Source organism: Echeneis naucrates, chromosome 16 (assembly GCF_900963305.1).
Source record: "Echeneis naucrates chromosome 16, fEcheNa1.1, whole genome shotgun sequence".
Lineage (NCBI taxonomy): Eukaryota > Metazoa > Chordata > Actinopteri > Carangiformes > Echeneidae > Echeneis > Echeneis naucrates.
Window position 1 is genome coordinate 23,477,114 of NC_042526.1, and position 22,247 is coordinate 23,499,360.

General features: G+C 43.6%; 1 protein-coding gene across 1 annotated transcript; it reads left to right on the forward strand.

Moving 5' to 3' along the window:
* The first annotated feature begins 3,822 nt into the window (after positions 1 to 3,822).
* On the forward strand, positions 3,823 to 15,658 carry ckmt1 (creatine kinase, mitochondrial 1). The gene is made up of 9 exons (XM_029522472.1): positions 3,823 to 4,047; positions 5,958 to 6,156; positions 7,616 to 7,711; positions 8,006 to 8,227; positions 8,955 to 9,040; positions 11,948 to 12,071; positions 12,628 to 12,762; positions 13,209 to 13,334; positions 14,773 to 15,658. Exons 1-9 carry the CDS (start codon positions 3,902 to 3,904, stop codon positions 14,884 to 14,886), a joined length of 1,248 nt encoding a protein of 415 aa, XP_029378332.1. The 5' UTR covers positions 3,823 to 3,901; the 3' UTR covers positions 14,887 to 15,658.
* Positions 15,659 to 22,247: the final 6,589 nt, after the last annotated feature.

Genomic DNA, 22,247 nt, shown 5'->3' on the forward strand with positions numbered 1-22,247 from the left:
GCTTTGCTTTTCTTTCAGTCACTGAATGTTGCACATCAGATTTCACCGTTTAATGTGTCAACAGTGCCCTAAATGATATTTTCCTGGTTATAATAGAGGGCATTTCTATTACTTTATTTATTTAGTTTGTTGGTTTGTTTGTTTATAAACTAGTTTGCATTAATTAGAACGTCCTTGTTCATAATTCAGCAGATTTGCCTGGCAACAAAGGAAACTAGAATTTAATTTGTTTTTTTGTTTTTTTTCTGGAATCTTTATTGTCATTGTGCACACTGAGGTGAATGCACACACAACAAGATTACATTTACACTCTGAGATATATTTATAGATACAGGCCCTCAGACAACAGCACACACATAGGGCCCCATATCATGCAAACAGGTTTCAGAGTGAAGATGTCGCCATTGCTTAGCACACTTGGAGCAATTTTTTGGGGGACATGCCTTGCTCAAGAGCACCTCGGCACCTCTCACTTGTGATGCGTTTGTTTGGTGTTTCAGTTGCCAAAAGCAGGGTCTTTGTTCCAACGTGCCCCTGAAATGGGTAAGAATTTCTCACGTGGCTCCTGGCTTCCTCTGACACCAGTGGGGCTGATGTGTACCAGCGCTTTTTCCATCACAAGTCATGTTGTAAAGCTGTGAAGAGCATTCGGATGATGATCAAAATGGCATTGCAGGCCGGCCTTGACTGGACAGCAGCTTCAGATCCTGTTTGTCCTCAGTGGGCGGCTGCCACCAGCAGGGTCCAGACCTACACTGGACCCAAAGGCCAAAAGTTTGGACACACTTTCCTTTTCATTTGAATGAAAAGGTGTGTCCAAACTTTTGGCCTGTTCTGTATGTACCACGCTTTGTTTTCCTCGAATTATACATCCTGTACAAACGAGCCATCATCAAGTGCCTCAGTTACATCACACCACCACAGCAGCGAAGAGGGGGGGTTTGCTTTTGGTGGGATTAGAAAAGAAGGTGTAGTAATACATTTTATGACTACAGTTTCATGATACATAAAGAGTCTAATTAGACCGCCTGTGCTGTTAGAGTGAGGTGAGTACAAATTTTGGCATTGTAAATTTACAATAAAATAAAATTTTATTTATGTTGCAGGCGGCTGAAGCTCAGTAGACGGTGATACTTTTCCCAAACCAATGGGTTTGTACCTCTGTTGGAAATAGATCCTGTGTTGTAAATTCATTCCACTGGGTGCTACATGACCACTATTTTCTCTGTAATCCACAGATTACTGAACTATCCTCCCTAAGGGGCTCATTATATGCACTATGGCCTCTGATCACAAGATTTGAAAACTCTAATTCAGAACCAAATACTTTATTAATCAGTTTTTCTCTATGAAAAATGCACCGCGGGTGCCCCCCCCACAAAAAGAAAAGACCGGGTTCCACAGACACAGACTACAAATGTCTTTTTATTATTATTACTGTTGAGGAAAACTAGAAAGGTTGATGGTTTAGATTTCTTTGAGCCACTGCAGATGCAAATTCAGAGCATGTTAGAAATGAATATTAGGCTGAAGACACTAAATATATTAGTATTGCTGTCAATTAGAGGTCACTGAATCAGTTTAGTGCAACTATTAGTGAAATGAAATGGACAAAGGAACCTATTTCTCCCTTCAGAAAATGCAGTTCAGTCGTGACTCACTGCTATGAGGAAGTGGCAGCAGGTTTGTCTGGAGCGAATGACTGGATTTAACCTTGTGATCAGTGTGAGTGCAGAAAAAAAGCTGGCCCTGGTCCTGGTCTGAGTCCTGGTCCTGGCCCTGGTCCTGGTGTTGGCCCTGCTCCTGGCCCTGCTCCTGGCCCTGGTCTTGGTCTTGGTCCTGGCCCTGGTCCTGGTCCTGGTCTTGGTCCTGGCCCTGGTCCTGGTCCTGTTCCTAGCCCTGGTCTTAGTCCTGGTCCTGGTCCTGGCCCTGGTCCTGGCCCTGGTCCTGGCCCTGGTCTTGGTCCTGGCCCTGGTCCTGGTCCTGTTCCTAGCCCTGGTCTTAGTCCTGGTCCTGGTCCTGGCCCTGGCCCTGGCCCTGGTCTCGGTCCTGGCCCTGGTCCTGGCCCTGGTCTTGGTCCTGGTCCTGTTCCTAGCCCTGGTCTTAGTCCTGGTCCTGGCCCTGGTCCTGGCCCCGGTCCTGGCCCTGGTCTTGGTCTTGGCCCTGGTCCTGGTCCTGGCCCTGGCCCTGGCCCTGGTCCTGGCCCTGGCCCTGGCCCTGGCCCTGGCCCTGGTCCTGTTCCTAGCCCTGGTCTTAGTCCTGGTCCTGGCCCCGGTCCTGGTCCTGGCCCTGGTCCTGGCCCCGGTCCTGGCCCCGGTCCTGGCCCCGGTCCTGGCCCTGGCCCCGGTCCTGGCCCCGGCCCTGGTCCTGGCCCCGGTCCTGGCCCTGGCCCCGGCCCTGGTCCTGGCCCCGGTCCTGGCCCCGGTCCTGGTCCTGGCCCTGGTCCTGGCCCCGGTCCTGGCCCCGGTCCTGGCCCCGGTCCTGGTCCTGGCCCTGGCCCTGGTCCTGGCCCCGGTCCTGGCCCTGGCCCCGGTCCTGGCCCTGGCCCCGGTCCTGGCCCCGGCCCTGGCCCCGGTCCTGGTCCTGGCCCTGGTCCTGGCCCCGGTCCTGGCCCCGGTCCTGGCCCCGGTCCTGGCCCTGGCCCCGGCCCTGGCCCCGGTCCTGGCCCCAGCCCTGGCCCCGGTCCTGGTCCTGGTCCTGGCCTGTTTAAAAAGAGACGATGAATGGCGTTGTGTGTTTCAGGGGCTGAGGAGAAGCGGGCCTCCCTCCTTGCTCCATGTGCTGCAGACCTGATCATCTGTGTCCTTCAGTATTCACACCACACACACACCGACCATTCCACCACTGTCAGTGTAGCCAAAATAAGAAAGACAACTTCCTGTCTGAAACATTTCACAATAAATCTGCTTCAGCTTGGCTCATCGTAACTTTAAAATGGAATTTCACCCACTAACTTTACAATTAATTATGTTATTCTAGATCAAGAATACATAATCAATTGGCTGATTTTATCTGTTTTAGCAAACTCTTGGTAAGTTAAAGTTTAATATTGTGTCCAGGCTTGGTTTGGTGGTTTGCGCTGTGGCTGGGGTTTGGGTGTGCTGGACCTCAGCTCTACCACTGAGTTAGGCCCCCGGGCTGGTCAAGGCTATGATCGGTGAGAGTGATTTGAGATTAAAAACAGATTGTATAATGAGGACTCTTGGTCTCTCGTCAGTCTGCCAGTTAAAGTGAAGAGAGAATGCACCTAAATTTGATGCACTCACTTTTCACACTGACGGTTTGTACAAATGTAAATAAATCACTTTGTTGCTGAGTACAGATGATAGATAATAGCATTCTATTCTGCAAGTAAATGAATCTATACGATGATGGTTTTCCAGCCCGTCCCTGAGTTAAATAGATTCACTGTATGAAATCCAGGTAATGTTCATGAGGATAATAAGCACAAAACACATATTCTCAACGACTAGACAGCCACTATTGGCATTAAATCTGACGATCTGATTCATCTGCTGGTTCGTTTGCTATCAAACATTAAGCTAATAAAGAATATATATGTTGGCTTATGACACAACATGGAATGAGATGACTTTTGTTGTTTGTTGTCATGACCTTGTATACTGAGGTTGGTGTGCGGGTCGGTGCCTCGGCATCTTTGACCTTCACCTCATTGGGTCTAGCAGCTGTTGGGCCTGTGAGGTCCAGGTGTATTTGATCAGTTACCAACTGTCTCACCCCTGTTACACGTTGGGGTGTTCTCTTATTTTGAAGCAGAAGCTGGACATCCGGTCCGGGCAGGTCTGTCTGCCTGCGCTTGACGCCTCTCCGGTTAAACCGCGTTATCATTCCGTCAGAGTCACTTCATCCAGGAACGAGTGGCAGCAAACGAAAAGCGACAATGGCGAGCAGCTTCTCCAGAGTGCTGTCCTCCAAACGGAACATCGGGATCTTGTCTTTGGTGGGCGGCTCGGTAACGGCGGGATTTCTGCTGCACCGGGAGCACGTCAGCGCAGGAGCGGCGGTCCGCAGGAGGTACCCCGCCAGGTGAGCTCCTCCGCCGGCCGCGCTACACCAGCGAACCAACAGAGCCGTGTGCAATTAAGAAAGAGTGCAAAAAACAACACTTATCCGCCTGAATGACCTAAGTATCATTTTGATGTTCATATATCTGTAAATACATAATAATAAATATGATAATCCGGCACATCCGCCCTGAGCCACAGCATGCAGGTCTGTGCAGAACACAGAAACTACATGTCAAGGTGAAAAGATTTCACTTGTTTGTTCGAGTGGGTTAGAAATGCTTCCATCATGCTACATACATCCACACATCCATGTACAAAATGGGGCATGATACAGGGAGGGAGGAGGGATGGATGCGTACGTGTCTCCTGACACGCCTGCATGCGTTACAGAGCTGCATATGTCAGTTACACTTCAGTAGTTATCACCTCCGTCTCAATCTCAGAGGCCTCAGCTTGTTTCAATATGACCTTAGCAAAGCTGCACCTGCAGCCCCAAAAGTAATCTATTACTCTTCAAACGTCACCAGCTGTGAAGGAGTTGACCTTGGTTGGTTGGTTTGGGCATGAGTGGTGGTTTCCCTCAGGTTACCTCAGATGTGTGCCAGTTTCTTATCAAACCTTGTTGATCATTCATCATTATCGGAGGGAAATGTGTGCCAACGGTACACGCCCAGTGTTATTACCACCCAGGAAAACTAGTGATGTTAGAAAAAAGATAGAGCCACAAAGCCACGTCCTTTTAATCTGTAAAAACGCTACCAATCAAAGATGAAATGGATGTTATTCTCTGCTAATGTGCTGTATTTGAATAAATGTAATTAGAAACATTCCCATTTCAGTCAGAGTCGGTGCTGCAGGTTTCCTTTTAACTGACGTCCGTGACAGTATTATTGATTAAACTAATCCCTGCTGCATGGCATCCAGGCATCCATTATTCCGTCCTTCCTTCCTTCCTTCCTTCCTCAAGGAAAGATTTGCCCTAGAAAATCAGAACAGGCAGCTTGTGCACATTAAGATACTAATGGAAATTACACAATGTGCTCACACTATTCAAAGCTGTATATTTGAATATGACTGGCACACCTGGCTGAATGAGGTGCCGTCTCCTTCATTTCCTGTCATCGTTCTACTGTGTTACCTTTGAATACAGGCAGAAAGAAGAGAACAATGTGCTCACTATGACAACATTAATGAACCTATTGTTGTGCGGCGGGGAACTTCTATCGACCTGCATAGGCAGGGGATTTTAAAGACAAGAGAAAAAGTCAAGTTTCTCCGTGCAATTATAGAAACAAACCATTTAAAACAGACTTCTGTCAGCCTGCATCTATGATGGACATCTACTACATTTTGACATGTATTAAAATGTAATAGATGTCCTTTTCTTTTGGGAGACAGCAGGAAGCAGAATCCCATAATCTACTTAGCCAGCACTGCTTCTGCACTTCTGGTCTTTTGACAGTCTAAGTATATAGTTTGGATGCAGGCCAGTTTCTTTTTGGTTTGCATACGAGCTTACTGCTTGAAAGCCCTAATTATTTATTTGAAGCTTGCAAAGAATAAAAATTCTTCAGGAGGATTTTTCTGAAACGACACAGAAGGCTTGAAGGCTTCTTAAATTAATGGCATTTTGAAAACTTCGTGAAGATTTAAAACATGCAACATATTGGGAGATGGTGGAGCTGAGCAGACAAAGAGTGGATCTCTCTCTTCGGTTGGTCTCTCTTTTCAGTCTGCATTCATTTTTATAACATCTATGTCTAAATTAGTGAGCATGTTTTACAGCAGGGCGTCCCACAACAATAGGTCACAGGGTTAGTACCTGTGTACGTGCCGTGTTTTCGTGCCCTTGAGTGACTCATGCCTTTATTCCTCTCTGTCTCAAAGATCAGTGCCGCAGCAAACTATCTTTTGTTCATATTTGTACAGTGCGGAGTATCCTGACTTGCGCAAACACAACAACTGCATGGCCAGCCACCTGACACCTGCCATTTATTCCAAGCTGTGTGATAAGGCCACTCCCAACGGCTACATGCTGGATCAGGCTATCCAGACGGGCGTGGACAATCCTGGGCACCCATTCATTAAGACAGTCGGGATGGTGGCGGGAGATGAGGAGTCGTATGAGGTTAGATATCATTGTGCCTTTTCAAACACAAAAGCACACACACACAACCCCTCCTCACTACTGGGTGAAAAGGTGCTGGCACATCTCCATGTGTGTCGCACAAGAGTCCGAGCTGTTCACTGCCTCCACTGGTTATTAGTTGTAGATTGAAGTGAGAGCTACTTAGAGTCCAAACTCAATGAAAGCACTGCAAAGTAAAGAAAAAAAAAAAAAAATCCACTGACATTCCTGTCCCGACCCAACAAGCTCTAACTGTTAAGACTATTTCAACATACAAACAGCAACATCATCAGAAGTGATGAGGAAATGTTTTCTTTTCCATTGTCAGTGCAGTGTGATGGAATTTCATAACCAAGTTTTAGGCTAGGACACCTCTTTTGGGATGTCTCATCTATCTATAGTGAAGCTCTAACCACATTTGTACTCTAATTTCCTGCTTCATTTAGGCCACAAAAATGTGCTCACTCTGAGTGAGTGTCGAGGCTGCAGTTGTACGTTCAGGCTCAGTGTAAAGGCCGAGGCATTTTCAAAAACATTATGAGACATTTCTAAGGAAGTAAAAGTTGAAGAAGTCTCATTTTTTCATAGTATCTCTGAATTCTAATGACATGTGACTCCTCTCAGCTCCCTGCTCTTTACGTTTATGTGTGCCGCTGTCTGTGCTTTCTGGGTGTGGTGTCGATGACAGAAGAATGGGGAGTGGTGACTCACAGTGTGTGGAAAGAGCTGTGGTCATAAAGCGATGAAGTTATATAGATTGATAGACTGGGCTGTTTACACAGCCCTGCAGACCGGCCCAAAGCGGGTCAGATAGTGTCGTGCACACAAATCAATCAGTCACTTCTTCTTACTTTAGCTGTCTTGATGTTTCTGCTTCAGTTTTGGTCACCAGAAACTGAAAAAAACATGCAGATTCCACATTAAAAGTCATTTTTCAGGGATCGAGTAAAAGGTTAAATTACTATATTTCTGTGGCTATTAAAAGAAAGTGATCAGTTGAAGGTTGATGCACCACACCCCTGATGTATAATTTCACCACCAGGAAGTAGTACTCTGCAGTGAATGAGCCACAAACATAAATCAGTTTAGTTCCTTCAAGAGCTTTGATTTCACAAGTGCTGAGACACTGAATCAAGCAAACTGTGATGCACCGGTGAGGTGAATCAACTCTAAAGTATTTTTCCACTGTTTAACTGCCCCGCTAAAACTCTCAGTCAAAAAGAGGCAGATTAAGAGAAAACAGATGTGAATACTCAGCTGTGGAACCAAGCAAAGAGGGAATGTCTGTTTCTGTTTGATCAACTGCCTTCCACTAAAATAAAACCCCTTAGAAAGTACTAGCTCTGTAGCTTGAAACACCATCTGATCATCTGCCTGTGTGAATGTGGATAATACAGACTAATACACATTATTATGTTACATATAATTTTGTGATTTAAACGTATGTGGCCTCCTGCAGGTATTTGCAGACCTGCTGGACCCTGTCATCAAAGAGAGGCACAATGGCTATGACCCCACCACCATGAAACACCCCACTGACCTGGACTCCAGCAAGGTAACAATCACACAGCGACTTGCTGCCAAACGTTGTTTCGCTCTGTGGGCTGGTGACATGCTGCCATGATGACCTGGAGATGACACGCTACTCGTTTTATGGCCAGCCTGTGGGATGCCTAGATACCACGATATGCTCAATGACAGGTTATCTAGTAAAATGATGAATAAGTATTAAATAAATTGCATCTATCATGTACGTATTTCAGCGCAACCAATAGGATTAACTCTGCTCCCAGAGCAGCTCCGCTTGTATTCAAATACACTGTGTGTAAATTACTCCCCTGCCTTTCAGATCCAGTCGGGCCACTTTGATGAGCGTTACGTGCTGTCATCCAGGGTGAGGACAGGCCGCAGTATCCGGGGGCTGAGCCTGCCCCCCGCCTGCACCCGGGCAGAGCGCAGGGAGGTAGAGAGGGTGGTGGTGGACGCTCTCGCCGGCCTGAAGGGTGACCTCAGTGGGAGATACTACAGTCTCACCCAGATGACAGAAAAGGAGCAGCAGCAGCTGATTGATGTGAGTGAATGAGGTATACAAAGGTGTTGCACATTTCTGAGCTACCACATTTCATAGTTTATTTTCACCAAAAGAATTGGTTAAGATCGGGAGGATTTTAGTGAACAGTCATCTCATTTCACTTTTTTTTTTAATTTCTCACAAAATTCACATGCATCATACTATACATGCACAGTCACAACAGATGCTTCACCGGAGTACTACTACTCTAGTGAATCACTACATGAGCACAGTTTACAATTTAAACTGTATATCTTGTAACCAGTTATTTAAATACAGCAGCAGCAGCAGCAGTTTGGGTCCTGTAAATACAAACAGCAACAACCTGCAAAGAAACACACAGAACATTGATATAATTCGATTATTTATCGAGAAAAGATATTCAACACAGAAATGTGGACTCCTTTCGATAAGTGATTAGGAGGTGCTTACAGTTTTCCTTCTTTGTCCCGTGCAGAAGAAGAAAACAAGTATTAGGAGCATAACAATTCAACACATGAAATCAGGAGCGAGAGTGGGCTGTGCCTGCTCTGGCATTTTTCTCCTCCCCACAATAAGAAAGATTGACCAGATTATTGAATTCTTCAAGTTCCCCGTGGTTTCTTTTCTGTGTCAGTACTGGCCAACCTGAGTTTGCACCATTTTAGTCACAGCCATTGTTGGTACTTTGAATGTTCAAACAACAAACAAACAAAAAAAAAACACAATTTCTCTGTATTTCTAATAGGATCACTTCCTTTTTGACAAGCCTGTGTCACCTCTCCTGACCTGTGCAGGCATGGCTCGTGATTGGCCAGATGCCCGTGGAATTTGGTAAGTAAAATGATAAGATAGTAATCCTGTGTTGGTCTCTCAGATGGGGAAATGTGCATGTTACAACAGCAAATAAAAGGAAAAAGAAAAAGGAACATAAAAAATAACCGAGATGAGGAAAAAACATGAAATTGACAATTATAAAAAAAATTACATAATAAAACAAATTTAACCACCACTGCGTACAAAAATAAGTATCAATGTGGAATTGCACATTGAGGGGGTGTGGGGTGTTGCTGCTTATGATGTCTGTCCACTGGAGGAGTTCCTCAGGGCTGTCAGAGTGTCCTGCAGGGGATCGGCATAGATAAGAGCTTAGCTGTCATCCTCCACTGAGTCAAGGGGACATCCCAGGACAGAGCTGGTCATCTTAACCAGTAGTCTCTTCCTGTTTTTTTTTTTAGGGAGTAATATCAGAGTTTCTCAACACGATCACTCTGGGCTTTTTAGATCTTAAGTCAAGAAAGTCTCTGTTGCGCCTTTTTAGATCGTTCAGGATAAATGCAAGAGGTTTACAGGGGTATAGTATTCCCAGAACGGGCACATGACCTTGTCAGAGTCACTCATTTTATTTTCCAAGTTAATAAATTATTTGGCTTCCCAAATAAAATTAAGTTCAACATATAAATCCATCACTGTTCTGTAAGGATGTCATGTCAACAGTGAAAGAAACTCAAAGAAATTAATAAGTCTTTACTTAGTTCTCTCTTATAATTACAGCTTACAGGCAGTAATTCCTCTTTCCCAAATTGGGTTCATATTCAGCAGTTGAACAAATGAATGATAAAAAAATGTTTTTCCCTATTCTTGAATTTTCTCGACATTATTAATATGTCACTCTCTATCAGCGATGTTACTTTCTCTTGGCCGAGTCATGGCGAAGGTGTATCAGTAATATTGACAAAGCTCCCTCAGCACAGGGTCAGCCAGCCAAAATCCATCATCAGCCTCCCTCCTCACTTTCTCTGCCAGTCGTATCAGCCATCCTCTCCTCTCCTTAATAATTCACCATCTCCTCCTTTAGTCCATTTACAGGTTTCTCTTTTGCTCACCCCTTCTTTCCTTTAATTTTTTCTCTAATTTAAGTCCATGCTCCACTTTTTTCCTCATCATCACCCATCTCTCTAATACATATTTCCGTTTCCCTCTTCCCTCATTTTCTTTTGCCTTGTGGTTTATGTAGCACTGTTGCTGTACTTTCTGTCTGCTTTGTACAATGTGTCTCCCCAACCTGCTGCCTTATTATATCTCTCTAACAATATTAAGGAGGTCAGCGTGGACATAAAGCCTCAGTTAGTGGCTTACAGAGACTTTTTGCGCCTCAAAATAGTAAATATCATGTGATTAAAAAATGAATAGTCCCCTGCATTTGGTGCCAGGCAGTATAATCCAACTCATTCCTCAACAAATTGGTAGTCCTGTTATTGCTGCTCTTGTGGGAGGATCACAGTCATCCATGGATTCCATGAATAATTACTGTGAATTTCATTGGAATTCATTCATATGTTTAACACTACCTTGTCATTTACGTACATATAAAATACATCTATACGTTTTCAGGATTCCCATGAAAATGAAATTGGAATCTTAATGGGATGTATCTGATCAAAAAAAGCTGTGAAGAGTTTAAGCGTGGGAAGTCTATTTATTGCCTGTTTAGGGGGAAAAAGATAAAGATGATGGACATTTGTACAAATTGATTCATCCAGAGATTTTTCAAGCTAGACAGTTATCTAGTGTCCACAGATGGACAAACCTATGAACCCCATGAATGATGGATGCACACTTCATCATATATTGATATGTTTATTATTTTTAAAATATAGATGTCAGGAGGAACTGTATCTTTCTTGCCTTTTTCCAAAATTTCCAGTAGATTTTTAAGCTTATTTTTTCCAATCTTGACAAATTGGCTTTGGTAAGTTGTGTCTTTCGATCCAGCAAATTTGTTTTCTGTTTTGTGAGGTGTCAGGTTTTTGCACACCATGCCTTAAATCGATATCACATTGCACAGCCATGTAAGCACAGTGCAGCCTTGCAGCCCAAGCTGACAAATGTTATGCCCCCAGCCTAGGGGAAACCAGGGCAAAACATAAAAGTGTGACTCCCCTCTTTCCCAATTCCTAAGGAAGACCCACGTCAGAGCTGCTGTAGTCCAAAAAGTACTTTTATTTACCATAAGTGACCAGGTAGAACAGGTATCAAGGTGGGCATAGCCAAAATAACCAACTAAGGTTAGAGAAAAAGAAAAATAAAGACAACCACCCTAACAAACAGGAGGAAAAGGTAACAAACACACTTAGCTTCCATCCCCTACAGCTACCAGGTCTACTGTGATAACAAAAATAAAAGAAATGAAACTACGTATGTTGTAAAGTCAAAACATCAGGTGTTAGTTCTATGTCAGAAGTGCAGCACAGCCCAGCAAGGTCCAGCGTTGGGAGTAGGAAGGACGAGGAGCCACACCAGCCATCCTCAGCTAACCTCTACACACACATATACAGGGAGGACTCAAGGCCAACAACAATATATGCTAATAAGCAAAGGTCATAACACAAACACCAGAATAAATGACCTGCAGCAGAAACAAGCATTATCCACAGTGAGTGATAGTTAATGGCCTTCCCCAATATCATATGACTGCAAGAATAGAGAAGGCTTCCTGATTACCACTCTTGAATAAAATAAAATAGTGATTTATATATATATTTAACTGTCAGATATACATTTTTAGGAGGTTCCTGAAAGTAAGGGTCACAGAACTGTTATTTCTGTGACTTACTTCACCTGTCACTGCATAATATAATATAATATACACCCCTGACACTGATCCTTGGAGGGGAAAATGCAGAGGACAAAGCACAGAGATCCATGTTGTTTAGTTCAGTATTACTTCCTCATGTGCAGGCACAACAATGAGAAAACGTTCCTGATCTGGATCAATGAGGAGGATCACACCAGGGTCATCTCCATGGAGAGGGGTGGCAACATGAGGAGAGTCTTTGAGAGGTTCTGCAGAGGCCTGAAGGAGGTAAGGGGATAAGTCAGCGTTAGCATTGACTAGCGTCTGCCTTCAGATGTCTGTAGGATTAATGCAGCTAAAAGAGAGAATCAATGGAGTCTGAGAGCAGGTGGTGCTGAAAAAAACTGCTCACACCCTGTCACTAAATAAAGTCTTGTAGACAGAGACACAGAGACACTCCGTCCAAACATGGCCATGCAAACATAAATTATTTATTCAAGTGCGCCCAAGTCCACATTAGGAAAAGCAGAAAGCACAAGCAGTGCATCTGGTATTGCACTGGCGCACACTGATGGTGTGAACAGCACACCTCAGTGTTACATGAACAGAGATATAACTGCAGCACTGCCGGTGTTTGACAGTCTGCTCCTACCAAAGTTTACTTCAAGTCAACAACTCTCAATCCCCTATTGTCAGCTCTGATGAATGAAAATCATCAGCTACCAGAAGTTTGCCACGTGTGAACAATACATGCAAAGGTGCATCAAATTTACATGAAAGATTAAATACTGTGTGTATGAATAAAACACCGCCAAAGTGTTCTGACTGATTGTGTCCATCTAAGGTGGAGCGTCTGATCCAGGAGAGAGGCTGGGAGTTCATGTGGAACGAGAGACTCGGTTACATCCTCACCTGTCCCTCCAACCTGGGCACTGGGCTCAGGGCCGGGGTCCATGTCAAACTGCCCCTGTTGAGCAAGGTAGGTTATTTCATTGTTAGACTTCGGTGAATAATGTGGGATATTTTGTGTCACTGTTTTATTAATATCAGAGATGAATGGACCAAATGTGTCCATATTTAATGAATTCATTAATTAAGTTGAGAGTCTCGAAGAACGAGACGAGTATACATTTACATCCACATCAACTGCGAGATTTAGGGTGGCAGCTTTTTTGTTGTATCTGTTTTGTTAAATTTTGTTGGAAAATGTATTGATCAATAGTTAACGGGAAGCATGAGCCATTTGAACATTTTCAGAACTTTTTTGCATGCCATTTGGAAATAGTCTAGTTTGATATATGTTTCTAATAAGATTCCTATTTATGAAATGTTGGGATAATGGGTATAAAAGTGTTTGTGAATTCAAAGTATTTCAATAACACTAACAGAAAAAAAAAACCCCACATTTGCGTAATGTCCTCCCAGGACGCCCGCTTCAGTAAGATCTTGGACAACCTGCGCCTGCAGAAGCGAGGAACTGGTGGTGTGGACACTGCAGCTGTGGGCGGTGTGTTTGACATCTCCAACCTGGACCGTCTGGGACACTCTGAGGTAGGAAATCTGGGTAGAAATGTACGGCGATGGGTGATCAGTGACAACAATGGCTGTGAGGAACCTCCTGCCTTTAATCAACCTATTAAAGAGCCACCAAGTAGTTTATAAGCCAAATGTCTGTTGTCAGTTGTCTCACAGGTGTGAGGCATCAGTAACAGACATTGTGGCATTGTGGGAACGTTTGACTGTCTCTACAAACCTTCCCCAAGTAAACAAATTTTAAATGGGCTGTATATTTATAGCATCATAGTTAAGTCAGTGCAGCATTTCAAGTAACACTTAACTGAATGAATCACACACAACGACAACTAGACCACTGCCAAATGAATGTTTTTTGAGTTGGATCTTTTTGGAGCACAAACAACAACTTATTTATGGAACAACAGTAAGAATGTTATTTTTTTATATTTAAAGTTGTTTTTCAAAATTGTGAAAGAAAATCCACCAGCAGGACTCTCAGGAGAAAATTAATATTAATATTCTCCAAAATGTTTCAACTTTCAACTATTTAAATCTGAGTCGTTTATCAATGGATTCTATCAGACTCGTTAATCTGTACGTCCTTTTCTAATACTCAGAATAATGCTCATGTATAGACATAGCTTTTCAATTAAGACAGTCTCTTCAAATTAGAGCATGTAACTAAAAGTTGTATGTTGTGCGTCTGTTCAAACCATACTGCTGTAGTGTTTAACCCTAAGTCCAGATAATCTCACTGTGAATGATCCAGTGAAGTGTGCTGTGTTTTGACTCTAGTTTAGATGAGGCATTCGTGAAAAGGTAACAGAACTCTCACAGCTCTATCTTCTTCCTTTGAGCTTTTCCACTTATATCTGATCTCTTGATATTTGGTTGTTTGGTTGTGGTGGCAGCGCTGTAGGTTGGTTGTGAGGGGTTTTCAGAGGTCAGGGATGCAGGCTCCTCTTTGAACATCATTATCTGCAGCTATATTTGGAAAAGGCACTTGGTGTTGAGAAGACCAGGAAGCCAAAATTGTCAGCAGCTACCAGCTGGTTAGCTTAGCTTAGCATAAAGACGAGAAACAGAGGGAAGCAGCTAGCACCCAAAATCACATCTAAAGTTCACTAATATCTCCCTTTTGTTTCATCTATAAAAACTAAAGCGTAAACTACCTCTATCGGCATCTTCTTGCCCATGTTTCTAAAATTCCACAACTCCGGTCTATGGCACAGGTCTTCTGACATAAATCATTGCTATTTCAGGCCCAAGCACAGACAAACATCAGAATAATCAGGGTTACTTTCTCAGTGTTGATAAAACTGTCAGGCTAAAAGATATTTAAAGCATTGTACAGTGTCGCAGGCTGAATGGTGTTCCCCGTGGCCATTACACTGAGCTCTAATCCAACATTTGTCTGAACGTCCTTTCCACTCATTTATTCTCTGTATTCAAATGTGATCTGTCCCCACCACAGGTCCAGTTGGTGCAGACAGTGATTGATGGTGTCAACTACCTAATCGAGTGTGAGAAGAGGCTGGAGAGAGGCCAGGACATCAAGGTGCCCCCACCCCTCAAGCAGTTCAAGTAGACACTGATCCTTGACCGCTACACACAACCACCCAGGCACACACACGCACACAAACACCTCACTCTGTGCCCATAGATATGATAAATATCTATGTCATTTCCTCATTTATTACTACTACTTCTTTAATCACCCCTCCCTTCCTCACAATATAGCTCTCTATAATATAATCTACATATATTATATGCAGCCAATGCAGAGTGGCAGAATACTGATTGGACTTAAATGTGTTTAAGATGCATCCGACAGGTTTTTCACTTTAAACTCAAATTCAAACCTGTCAAGAAAATGGCAGCAAAGATTAACAAAGGATGTAGACTGTAGACTGTAAAAAGGCGTCTCTGCATGGCCAAACATCTATGGTTCTGTTCGCAAACCACTCCTCAGGCCACCAAACCTGGTTTTACCCTGCCTCAGCCCCTTCCTGCTGCATGCCCCACACTCAGCTTGTCTCTCTCCCTCACTCTGATGATTGGACGTGCCTGTTATCTGGTGCTTGTATAGTCCGTCCATTTGTGCTCTGTTCTTCATTGTGGATTGTGTGTACATAGTTTCTTTTAACCATTTTAGGAGAATTTGAATGTTGACTAACAGAGTAAAGGACTTATGGATGTGTATGTTCAGATTGTAACATTATTTAAGTGTAATGGCAGGGCTGGGTTCTGTACTGTAAGCTACTCAAGCTATATCATTCCAGCTCATAACTGAATGTCACACTGTAATGTCTTTTATTAAAGAAATCATCTATTTAACAGTAATTCCTCCTCTGCTCTGTGTCTGTCATTTGATTTATAAGCTACCCATAATCCAACTGGATTTTGCCTGCACAAGCTTTAAGTAACCATGGTAATCAAGCTGGAGGAACATGACTGCGATCAGTGGGGCTGCATGGGGTCATGTCACAACGTTTAGTCTGGGGCATAACAAAACTGTATTCAGCTGAGCGGTTGGAACAGTGGGCTGTTGTTTTCACACACAGAGCTGAGGCTTTTTAAAGCCTGAAAAGGTTTGAATTTCTTCATTTAGTTGGACATGTAGCTTACACATTTTTACTGCCCAGGCTGTTTCGGTATGGAACTCAGGTTACGGATAGAGCTGGTAAAATTCCATGCGCAGCTCCTGTTTCTCTGGATCGATATTTGTCACCCTGTATATGTTTAATAGCATATCTATACTTTTGTTATCTTCATCATTTTGCAATACAATTTTCTGTTTCAACAGATTCATTTTTTTTGGTGTCTGCCTCAACAGAGGGATCCATTGTGTTGTTCCTCCTGACATGGGTGGGGGTTCTTTTTTTTTTGATAGTCTTACAAAGGGTGCCATATGATTTTTGACATTGGTTCTTAAAGTAGAAACTGAAACCTTCAACAAATCCAATGAAATGAGCAAACCCAGCAAAGAATTGATTAAGTGTTGTTCTCTATAGTCTGATATATTATTATTATTATTATTCATCCTGCAGAGCTTTATTGTCTTAAACTATTAAAACATATTTTGTTTCAATTGTTTAAACTTATGATTTTACAGAGGTTGGGTCAATGCTATGCACTGCAGTTTTTCATTATTGAACAAAATCTCCAGCTACGGTCAACTACAGGTACAAAAACAGTTATGGAGCACACCATATGTGATGTGTAATTAAACATATACAGTACAGGCCAAAAGTTTTGTGCTGTGTATATAAATTTTGCAGACCCTGAGTTCATAACAACCAAATATTTTATTTGGGCCAATCAAGATGTTCAGTTTGTAGTTTATTCTCTTCAGAACAATGAAGATAACAATTGAAATAATTGATTGGTTACAGAAATAGCTGCCAGTGTATTTTTTTAATCCATTGATTGTGTAATAGAAAGTGTTGACGGAGACATGGCCAGTTGGTTCTTTGAAATTGTTGACAATAACAAAAATGTAGACTGTCAACTATCCTGTAAGCTCTGTGATTAATCACTGTCATCGTGAAGAATCATGCAAATTCCGCATACAACATCATAAATTGTAAAATATGGCAAAATATTCTTTATCAACATGAACCGGGAATTTTTTCTGTCAGTGTTTTCTCTGCATTGCAGGAGGTCTGTAGTTGGCACTTTATCCCATCTGAATGAAAGGATATTTATTTTCTCCAGTGATGAAACAAGCAGTATTTTTCCAGTGTTTGGGTCTGAACACGGACAGGACAAGGCGTGGAGTGTTCTGAGGCGACACAGCTGAGACACTGAGTGTTGCTGTTGTAAGGAACAAGGAATCTGCTCCTCTCTTCAAGGATCTGTAGGACGTGTCTGACGTCCTGAGCACACACACACATCTTCCTCCCTCCCCCCTTGCACAGCACTTGGAGCATGTCACCAGCACAATGCTGCAGACCTCTCCTCCTCGCTTTTCTCCTCCTTCTTCCACGTTTGGCTGACGAGCAAGCAGGTTGCCATGGAAACCCCTTCTCAGAGGAGGTGGGGGCCTCAGAAGGAAGAGGAAAGAGGCTTTGTGGGTAACAGAAAAAAAAACTCTGCAGGGGAACAGTGCTGCACGGCACACAACTACAGACTAAAATGAAAGCAGGCTGCTCAGATGAAATGGTGGTTGAACAGTGATGACAGTTACTGAGAAAAACTGATGACTAAATCATAACGAACACACTTCACTCCTCTCTGCCCTCCACAGGAAACCGTAGCAACTTCACACATTTGGTCAAAACGGAATAAATACCACCATTGGCCTTTCGAACAACTCGCCTCATGATAGACATGATTACACCCCCGAAACACTGCAGGGACTTTACTCAGACAGCTGAGTTGCTCTTAGCTTGAACTAATTTACACAATTCTTTCTGTAACTGATATTCCAGGAATATATTTTGATTGCTCTTTAGTGCAATCAAATTATTTCATGTGGTTAAGCTATATTTAAATCACATGCATAACACATTTTATAGATAGTATTTGTCCAAAGATAAAGTATCTAAACGTTCAGTGCAGTCCACGTCAATCATTAGTATAAAAGGCATAAAATTAAGGGTTTACAGAAATACAACACTTGAATGGATTCACCCACCTCTCTGTCTGATTCTGCTACTTCCATCTGAGCTGTCAGTTTACAGTAAACTGAGGCTGGGCTCGAGGAGAGCAGCTCTGGTTTAGGATTAGCACATCTGAGAGATGAGGAGACTTTCTGAGGTGTTGTAGGGAGAAACAGTTCTGTTTAGGAAGTTTATAGGAATGGAGAACAGCTTCGCACAGTGATATACAACTTTAGATACATATCTCTGTATCTGACATCCTCACAGTAATATATGTAACCAACAATGTGTGCAGCACTTCAAATGTGCAAAAGTCAAGTGCAAAATCAAATGAAAAAGGACAGTGTTGTGTCGCTTAATCTATTAGAATGAATGTTATGGATAGGACTGAAGGTAGTCCCATTACATATTTTTCTATAAAGTTACCTAAATGACTTCACAGGAAACAGCAGAGCAGGGACTGAGGAGCACTCCCTGTCAAAGCGCTCCCTCTGCTGGCACTTTAACGTAAGTGCAGCTTCGTCAAGTGGGACAACACTGGGCAAGCAGTGGCTGACAAATTCATTCATTAAATTCACTTATTCATTCACTGTTATGAAGGCATGAATGTTTTTAATCACAAGAAAATACCATAGCAAAGAAATATTTTTGACTGGTGGCTCGAAATTAAACACGTCCGTTCACATGAGTTTCACTTTTTTTAATCAGGATTTCTAACTGAGACTTTCACATGGCCAGATAAACCAATAAAATCATTTAAGATGAGATATGGTATAATAACTGAACAAAATAAAATGGGAATACAATGATCAAAAAGATTGTCCACATTCTTGTCTCATCATTCCAGCCAGACTAACTCCCTGCTACTTGGGCGCCTCTTATCTTGCTTCCCCCCTCCTGCACTCTATTTAATGACTATACCTTCAGGTTTCCGTTAAGTTGTACCTGCGTCATCATTTATACGGAGACCAACCAGTGGTGCTCTGTGGAGTACATCTTGAGCCCTGGTCTTCGGTGCATCATGTAATTTCTGGTAGTCATCACATCGCCAGCAGTATTTAAACTGGATAAATTAATGCAGGACTTACTTGGGATGATACTGTGTTTCATGTTGAAATGAGCACAGTAAGTTCGCTCAGCTGTTTTTCACAATCAGGGACAGGTGAAGGAGCAATAGAGAGATTTAGTACTGATAATTCATTTCTGAAAAGTAGATTATATCTCTCTAATGGCTCCTGGACACTTAATCCCTGCGGCTTTCATTTTTCCACAACAGCACCCTGGAGAAGAGCATGGTGGTCAGTTAGTTTGACCTTTCCTCTGACATCTGAGCCAGGGCTGTTGGGACGTTTGGTCACCAGCAGTTCTGGTACTCTGCCTGTGGCTTGAACGAACTGAAGAGTTGATCAATACGAGGGTTAAAGTCTCAAACACTGACTTGAACTAGTGATGTTGACTTGTGCTTGCTGTGAGAGAATTAGAGCTGCAAAAATTAGTCAATAGAAGTTAACTTTTGATACTAAATAAACAGACTGTTAATTTTTGAGCAAAAAAGACACAGCTGGGCTGAATTGGTTGACCATTGGAAATTGCTGTGGGCATTCTTCAGTATATTCTGAAGGTTTTTTTCCCCTAACAATAAATAAATTAATAAAAACTATGATCATCATTATATTCTCACTATTTCATGGATTTTTTTCAAGATAGCCATAAATAATCATAACAACCCCAAACGCGAATTACTTATTACTGAAAGTGTAAAGGAATACTGTTATATCAGCATACAACTAAGACTCCACACTATTTAAAATGTTATGCAAAAATAATTATGAATCTACTGATGCAACAAGTATCAGTAACAGTCATATTTTCTGGCACATTTAATACTCTAGATACATTTTTCCTGATCGACCTTATACACTTTACACTCTAAGTAGCATTTTAAATTCAGGACTACTACTTGTAATGGAGCTTCTTTACAGTAAGATAAAGTTACTTTAATTCAAGTAAAAGCTAAAAGTTCTTGGTCCATCCTTTATCACTGGTCATGGAATGATTTTCATTGATAATGCGATAGATTCCTCTCCATTACTCAAAATCATCTGGCAACTGGTCCTAAATTAAATTCACACCAGATCACCAATCCCAAATACATTCAACCAGAGTGGTAAATAAAAAGATCTGCAGTACACTATGGCACATGCACAATAACTTCAGAGTTAGTCTGGGATCACATGAACGGTCAGAAGACACTGAGTCACAGAAGAGCTTTACTCCAGTGGTGGAGGGAGAACTCAGCTCCTTTAGTTTACTTAGTAAAACTGACAAAACCACAACTTTGAAATTTAATATGATGATAAAAGTGCATTCAAAAGTCCTGAATTCTTACCTCCAACGTGTTCTTAAAGTAAGAAAGGTAAATGTAAAGTGAAAATATGTAGAATAGCCATCACCAGAGACATTAGATCCCAAGAGACGATGATTCCTAAATCCTCAGTGCACAAATTCCTTTGTTTCTCATTAGCTCCTGAGTTCATCAGTTACACTTTACTTCGCTGGTCTAAACAAGTCTTATCAGTCACACACACGGAAACACACGTTTGACAGGCGAAGTTTTAGTTAATGAGAGCCCTGTCAAATAAATGTAGTTAGTGAAAACTACATCACATCTCTTTTAAATATAGTGCGAGGGGCAATATAGAGTTGCCAACTTCCTGAAGTCGAGTTGAGTTACTGGACACTGGTTTGTTACTGGTTTGTTTATTTATTCCCTCATCGTCCCTCATCAGTGCAATAAGGAACGCATCTTTTAGTTTCCAAATATGGGACGGCCTCAGCATTGGAAGAGGTCAGAGCAGAGGTCGTTTGGGCTCGTAGATGCCTGAGCTGGGCTTTGGGCTCAGTCGGACTTTGGGCTGAGCCAGACTTTGGCCTGAGCTGGGCTGAACTGGACTTTGGCCTGAGCTGGGCTTTGGCCTGAGCTGGGCTGAACTGGACTTTGGGCTGAGCTGGGCTGAACTGGACTTTGGGCTCAGCCTGACTTTGGGCTGAGCTGGGCTTTGGGCTGAGCCGGGCTGAACTGGATTTTGGGCTGAGCTGGGCTGAACTGGATTTTGGGCTGAGCTGGGCTTTGGGCTGAGCTGGGCTGAACTGGATTTTGGGCTGAGCTGGGTTGAACTGGACTTTGGGCTCAGCCTGACTTTGGGCTGAGTCGGGCTGAACTGGACTTTGGGCTCAGCCAGACTTTGGCCTGAGCTGGGCTGAACTGGATTTTGGGCTGAGCTGGGCTGAACTGGACTTTGGCCTGAGCTGGGCTTTGGGCTGAGCCGGGCTGAACTGGACTTTGGGCTCAGCCTGACTTTGGGCTGAGCCGGGCTGAACTGGACTTTGGGCTGAGCTGGGCTGAACTGGGTTTTGGGCTGAGCTGGGCTGAACTGGACTTTGGGCTCAGCCTGACTTTGGGCTGAGCTGGGCTTTGGCCTGAGCTGGGCTGAACTGGACTTTGGGCTCAGCCTGACTTTGGGCTGAGCTGGGCTTTGGGCTGAGCTGGGCTGAACTGGACTTTGGGCTCAGCCTGACTTTGGGCTGAGCTGGGCTTTGGGCTGAGCTGGGCTGAACTGGACTTTGGGCTCAGCCTGACTTTGGGCTGAGCTGGGCTGAACTGGGTTTTGGGCTGAGCTGGGCTGAACTGGACTTTGGGCTCAGCCTGACTTTGGGCTGAGCTGGGCTTTGGCCTGAGCTGGGCTGAACTGGACTTTGGGCTCAGCCTGACTTTGGGCTGAGCTGGGCTTTGGGCTGAGCTGGGCTGAACTGGACTTTGGGCTCAGCCTGACTTTGGGCTGAGCTGGGCTTTGGGCTGAGCTGGGCTGAACTGGACTTTGGGCTCAGCCTGACTTTGGGCTGAGCTGGGCTTTGGGCTGAGCTGGGTTGAACTGGATTTTGGGCTGAGCTGGGCTGAACTAGACTTTGGGCTCAGCCTGACTTTGGGCTGAGTCGGGCTGAACTGGACTTTGGGCTCAGCCAGACTTTGGCCTGAGCTGGGCTGAACTGGATTTTGGGCTGAGCTGGGCTGAACTGGGCTTTGGCCTGAGCTGGGCTTTGGGCTGAGCCGGGCTGAACTGGACTTTGGCCTGAGCTGGGCTTTGGGCTGAGCTGGGCTTTGGTGTGTGAATGAAACCGTAGTAGCTGACTGACTCGCTGAACTTGACGCTTGCAGACCATGACGTCCACGTCGGCGTGACTTTTGATTGGTCCGGAGAAGGTGGCCGTCTCATTGGCTGCTCGGTGCGGGATGACGCGGCGGACGGACCAATGGGAGGCTGCCACAGTGTGGTTAGGAGCGGTC